The sequence below is a fragment of the Phallusia mammillata genome, unplaced genomic scaffold (assembly GCF_965637545.1).
Source record: "Phallusia mammillata unplaced genomic scaffold, kaPhaMamm4.hap1.1 HAP1_SCAFFOLD_332, whole genome shotgun sequence".
Classification (NCBI taxonomy): domain Eukaryota; kingdom Metazoa; phylum Chordata; class Ascidiacea; order Phlebobranchia; family Ascidiidae; genus Phallusia; species Phallusia mammillata.
Genome location: NW_027649062.1, coordinates 9733 through 16213, shown reverse-complemented (window position 1 = coordinate 16213; position 6481 = coordinate 9733). Strand labels below are relative to the sequence as shown.

The 6481-nt window shown below is 34.2% G+C and overlaps 1 protein-coding gene and 1 long non-coding RNA gene across 7 annotated transcripts; one reads left to right on the top strand and one right to left on the bottom strand.

Annotated features, from left to right (window-relative positions):
- The first annotated feature begins 7 nt into the window (after window positions 1–7).
- On the top strand, window positions 8–686 carry LOC145208684 (uncharacterized). The gene is made up of 2 exons (XR_013854889.1): window positions 8–101; window positions 305–686. It is a non-coding gene; the product is annotated as an uncharacterized LOC145208684 (long non-coding RNA).
- On the bottom strand, window positions 404–2823 carry LOC145208681 (uncharacterized). 6 transcript variants are annotated; one of them, XM_080078994.1, is made up of 4 exons: window positions 2728–2823; window positions 2204–2393; window positions 1822–1919; window positions 404–1723 (listed from the first exon to the last, which is right to left on the bottom strand). In XM_080078994.1, exons 2-4 carry the CDS (start codon window positions 2245–2247, stop codon window positions 1542–1544), a joined length of 324 nt encoding a protein of 107 aa, XP_079935120.1. In that variant the 5' UTR covers window positions 2248–2393; window positions 2728–2823; the 3' UTR covers window positions 404–1541. The 6 variants fall into 6 exon arrangements, with proteins under 6 accessions (XP_079935120.1, XP_079935121.1, XP_079935123.1 ...); XM_080078995.1 differs by having other exon boundaries at window positions 2742–2823; XM_080078997.1 differs by having other exon boundaries at window positions 404–1739; window positions 2204–2823.
- Between the last annotated feature and the right edge of the window lie 3658 nt (window positions 2824–6481).

Genomic DNA, 6481 nt, shown 5'->3' with positions numbered 1-6481 from the left:
TCCAAGGAATGCAGCCTGACTACCATGAATAAAAATGTACGCATTATGACGTCACATACCGTTGTAAACAAACTGGCGCCAGTTTGTGTTCTTGGTTTTAGGTAGGTAAGTTATATTGTGTACGCTCTCAAAAGGAGTTTGAGGTACTTATTAAACATTAAATGCGTATAAACACTCCCATATAAAAGATTCAATGTTAGGGTTGATTCTGATGAAGTTTTGCTCCTACTCGTGAACTTCACTGTCCTGTTTTTTTAATATATATACTCGAACTATTTTATTCAACATCGAATTTTTAACACAGTTGGGAGACCCAGCCATATTGCGACTTAAATGACTAACAAAACGGAACTGTTCTCCCTTTTTAAATGGAAACTTTTTCTGAGAAATGAAGACCACAAAGCTGTGCAAATGCCTTTTTATTTTTGGTATAAACTCCACCCAGAACCTACTACACCATACACAATGTTTTGATCATGCATTAATATCCTAACATAAAACACAGTTTACTGGCTAGTTTGAAGCAAACATGTTTGCGATTTTCTTAAAAAAGCATTTAATCATACAATTGTAATTACAGAAGCCATATTTTTGTTTTAAACAAAAAAATCCATGTTTCACATTCTCTTTCACATTTCTGTTTTGTAACATTTTACTGTTTGTGCCAGTGCATTGCAAAAGGCTGTTTTATTCATAAATTAAACACACATAAAATATGAGTCCTTTAGTTATATGAAGTACAAGCCTGTGACTATCATTAAAAAGGCAAATTAGGTAATCATATTGATTTTGAAATTGTATTGTAAATGAATCAATAAACAAACATCAGTTTTTCAAAAACTTCAGAAAGAAAATAAGGAATATTCATTTTTATTATAATATTAAACTGAAAGTATACAATTTGATTGAAATAGTTACAGTAAAATTTGACCGTAGTGAGAAGGTTTTTACCAACAAAAATACCAAAAACACATTTGCTGAAAGATGTGACAGGTTTGTCAATTAGAACAAAAACCTCAAGTTATTGGTATATTTAGCTCCTGATGTTAATTAAACCTTAACTGAGTCTTCCTCACAAAATGTAAAAATAACCCAATAGTACCAAGAAAAAAATCTGCACTCAGCATGCATAAAAACAGCTTCCATTATATAAACTATCTTCAAATGTCATTTGTGGTAAATATCATACAAGAAAAAAAAAATGTTTGTACTACTGTATTCGACAACCAAGCTCTAATTGGTTGGAGAAATGATTAATTTATCAATGGGTAATAACCAACACCCAGACAATATGCAATCTTTATTCTGACTGCCTGTAGAATGTAGACCAGTGGTTCTTAACCTTTTTTTCTTTTTTTTGCACCCCCCTGGGTTTCTTAATTATAATATATAGAATAGATCTAACCAACCTTAATGATTCAGCATCCCCGCACCCCCTAGGAACAGTTCTCACACCCCTTGGGGGTACGAGAACCCTTGGTTAAGAACCCCTGATGTAGACATTGCTAAAGAAATACTAAACCTTTTCAACAAAAATAAAACTACCATGGCAACAGATTTACATATTGTATGAGCAATAAATTTTGTACATTGGAAGAAAATTTAGTATAGCCATATACACTGCAAAAATACCTGCGCACAATTATCAGCCCGATAACACAGGCGTGCATGCTGGAGATTTTATGTGAGAGTGGGTTGCACAGAAAGAAAGTGTACTGCAAGTCTGCAACCAACAAAATCTGTATTAGAAAATAGAAAAAAAATGTTTTTAAGTATTTCTAGAAGTTGCACTTTTTTCAGTCATAAACACCATGCACTCACTGGATGACAATAGTAACTGACCAAATTTCTTGTTGATGCTATCATCTTGTGTAAACATCACCTCATTGCAAGAAGCATCTTTTACTTGTTTATGAGATCTGTTTATAAATTCAGAATCAATATTGATGTAAAAACCTGAACTTTCTAAATTAGTAAAATTAGTAACTAAAAGTTAAGTTTTTATGAGGAACACAGTATGTACTATTTTGAGTGAGTATTCATTTTTTAAGGCAGGGGTCTTTGGTTAACTGGACATTTTTAATGAAGCAAAATCCTTTCAAAAATTAGGGTTTTTTTCTGTTAACTTGTGAAGTTTCTGTTATTTATGTCTGTTCTTAATCTGACACAAAAATATGTTTGTGTTCTGCCATCTGATACCTACCTCACACTTATTGGTTGATTTCTTGTCCCTGATTTCAACACCATTTTGTTGCTTTTGTAATTGGCAGGCAAAATTGTTAAAGTTGAGCAATATGTTCCCAATGGTGATGGTCATGGCATGTCAGTCAGGAAAAAAGGTTTCGCCCATCAGAACCAAATGCTTTCACCAGTGGCTGACTTGATGCTGTAGACTTGAAGGGCACATGACCTGTATTATACTATTTTAGTATACTATAAAATATTTTAAAATTTTTGTAAACTATAGTACAGTGTAGCTGTTCTTTATAGGCTACAGTCTTTCTAAAAAAACAAACAAAAATACATTGTGTGATATTAAACAGGTTGCAGACGATGTTCGCGACTTTGCGCAAAATAAATTACAATTCAAAATGTTATCCGTAAAGTTTTTTTAACAAAAATAGTTGGTGCAGACTGCAGACTACATGTCACATTATAACAAGAAGCAACAAAACCGGTATCACCACGCGCCAAATTGAAACCAACTACCATGACGGAAACAATCACCTGGCTATAGTTACCGTAGTCAGGCTGCATTCCTTGGAAAAAAGTGCTTACCACTAGATGCGGTAAGCACTTTTATGCAGTCTTTCCAGTCTGACTACGGTAACCATTGTCAGTTGATTGTTACCGTCATGGATGGATGATTTCAGTTTGGCGCGAGGTGAAACCAGGATGCGTGCTGCGTGGCCTGTGATAAAGCGAAAACATGTGACCATTACTGAGTAATTTTTTTAAAATTTAATGACACAATTGATAACTCAAATTTGTGATTACGGCTGCGCGAACCTCGTCTGCAACCTAGTTTAAAACTTTAGCGAGCACACTACTATGAAAAGTGTGGTTACATATTATTCTTTGGATTTTCTGTTACGTTTTTTTTTGTCCAGGACCTTCGCCAATAGCCATATTGTACCTGGAGTGAGGGACAGGCTGCAAAGCTTTATCTGATTTTGAAATGAAATCTGTTTAAACAAGTTGTGAATTGAATATAGGGCGATAAATGTAAATTCAGCAATGAGTATGTGAGATAGATATCAGGTGGCCAAACAACAGACATTGTTTATTGTGTCATACTGCAGCTTTACAAAAAAGAAACACAGTAAAATTTTTAATTAAAACTACCTGTTTTTTGGAAGGGATTTCATTTTTAAAAAAAAGTTAACCAAAAATACTTGTTTTAAAAAGCAAACAAAATACTTACCAAAAATAATAAAAACTATGTTGTTTAGAAACTTATCATATATAAGTTCTGGATCTTTTCAACAGTATTGATTCTGAATGACCTCTCCAAACTCAGCTTTTCTCATGAACAAACGAAAGATGCTTCTTGCAAATGGGCAATGTTTGCACAGGAAATATGGAACTGTTGATGACAGCAACAACAAGAAATTAAGTCAGTTGTTACTATTACTGCATACTGTGCATGTTGTTTTGTGACTGTAATTTAGATTGCAGTTTCCAGAAATAGCTTTAAATTTTTTTTCTATATTTCAAAGTAGATTTTGGTACTTTACACTCTCTTTCTTCACAATCCACTTTGCATACACGCACACAAACACTCAACAGCTGGTATAATCAGACTGAAGGTTGTGCACAGGTATCTTTGCAGTGTGTATATGGTCATATTCTCTCAATGTATTTTAACAAAATCTATGCTCTAATCATATGTAAATCAGTTGCCAAGGTAGTTTTTTTATTTCGGTTTAAAAGGAATAGTTTTTCTTTGCCACTGTTTGCACTCCACAGTCAGTAAAACATGTTGAAAGGAATGATGAATAAGTGTTGTCCAGGTGTTGTTAATTAGATTATAATCATGTAGACACCAACATAGAATTGGTTGTCCATTGACTTAAATAGTATTTTTTTGGTAGAATATTTATGTCAAATTACTCCATTCTAAGATAGGATGATGGGCTCTAATTTTTTACATTTTTAATGCAGATTTTTTTCTTAAAGTGATAGGCCTATTTTTACATGCTGGAGGAAGAATTAGCTGCTGTGAAAGTAACAGCAGTAGCTGCACATATAACGAAAGGTTTTTCATTATATTTACGAACCCGCCACATCTTTTAGCTTATTTGTTTGTTTTGGTATTTTCACTAATAAGTAATTCAATAGTTGTATGCTTTGGAAGTATTTTTTTGTTTTTTTATGACTATATTACTATGGTCATGGACGTTTTTGTAGGTTTATTGGTTCATTTACAGTACAATTTTGACAACCTAAATTTTCCTTTTTAATGACAGTCACAAACTGACATGCTCTCTAACTAAGGACACAATGTTTCCCAGATATTTTTGAGTGTTTTACTTGTTAATAAAACAGCTTTTTGCAATGCACTGACACAAACAGTAAAGTGTTACAACACAGAATGTGGAACATGAAACAATGCTTAGAAACAGAAATATGACTTCAATAATTATTATTAATTATAATTAATATTGTACAATTTTAAACTTTTTCAGAAAATCGCACACATGTTTGCTTTACAGTAGGCATTAAACAGTTGCATGCATTTTATGTTAAGATTGTATGTCATTTTTAAGAACTCATCTATCCTGTAGTAGGTTTGTGCATATTGAAAATAAAATAGTATTTGCACAGCTTTGTGGTCTTGATTTTACAGAAAAACTTTCCATGTGAAATGAGATAAAATTAATTTATATTTTGAGTCATTTTGGTCACAATATGTCTGTGTTAAAAATGGGGTACACTAAAGAAGAAAAGCGGGAAACGCAGGAAATCAACTCTAAAAGCAGAAAAGAAAGGAAAAGCAGAAAAAAGGGAAATTTATGTTTCCTAAAAGAGGGAAAAAATAATTGCAGAAAAACAGGTAAAATTTCTTGTTTCTTTGGGTTTCGAAATACGGAAACAAACTTCTCGTGACAGAACTTTAAACTTCTGCCGAATCCACTTCCAACATTGAAGATTTTGTCCATGGGAGTGTTTGAAATCCTGGTAAATTGATTCTGACAGTGTGCTATTGCCATTGTTGCAACAATTATCAACTCTCATATGTATATCATAAGTTAGAAAATCTTTATTTCCTGGTTAAAATCAGTTGACAGTCGTATGAAGAACAAAGTTTCAGTTGACAGTCGTATGAAGAACAAAGTTTTTTATTATTATTATACAAAATTTCGCTAAAAAGCATCTTCAGTGTCTATACAGAGAGCAATAAAAGGGATTAAAATTAGAAAAAAAGCTAATAGTTCCTTCACAAACACGATCATTCCTCAACTGAAAGCCTAACTGACTAAACTGTCTGTGAACACGCAATGAAAGATGAGAAACGCACAAAAGATAAACAAACAGCGCATTTTACGCATTTAAAGTTCAAACGTCCCACAAACTCTTTCTAAGAGCGCATAAACCATTACTTACCTTCCTAACACCAGGAATACAAACTGGCGCCAGTTTGTTTACTTCAGTGTGTGACGTCATAATGCATATTTTTTCATTCACGGTAGTCAGACTGGAGAGACTGCATAAAAGTGCTTACCACTAGATGCGCAACTCGTCTGCCGACTAAATATTTAAAACTAAGTTATCTATGATTAAACCACCCTTCTGTCATCATTGAAAAAGGACGAGCTGACAACGAGCTTTTCAAATTTGAATTGTGCAATATTTCATTGCTGTTTGTTCTTTTTTTTCTTTTATGTTCTTGCTTTATTATTACTATTATTATGGGTCCCCTTCCCTGAAGGGGACACATCTTAATTTCACTCTGTTTTTTCTTTTTTCCGCCGAAGTTTGTCCATGCACTTTTGGCATGAAATCTTTGGTGGATTTGGATGAAACTTTCACAGATGGTAGATATAGTAATGTAGATGTGCCATCTGCTTCGTTTGACTTAATAATCCCAGTATTTACCCCGCTAGACCCCAAAATGTAAAACGTTTTTGTATGTTGCTGCGCACCACAAACGAAAGATTTCTGTGGTGTAACGGTATAATATAGGCAACAGAACATATGGTACATGTGTTTGTGCGTTACTTGGTAGGCGTTTTGGACATGCCAGATTCTATTTGCATAAGGTAAGCATCCGGCACGATGACCGGTTGCCCCTTGTGAGCGGAGGCAAACAGCGACTCAAGCCAATAGGTTTGAAAGCGGACCTTGCCCGGCTTTAGAAGCTTTGTCGGCTCCCCGTTAACAGAAGTTGGCTCCCGAAACTAAGTTGGCTCCAGAACGTAACCCATTACTCCTTCCCGTTTGCACCCACCCTTGCCTCCCTTTCCCTCCCGCAGCCTCC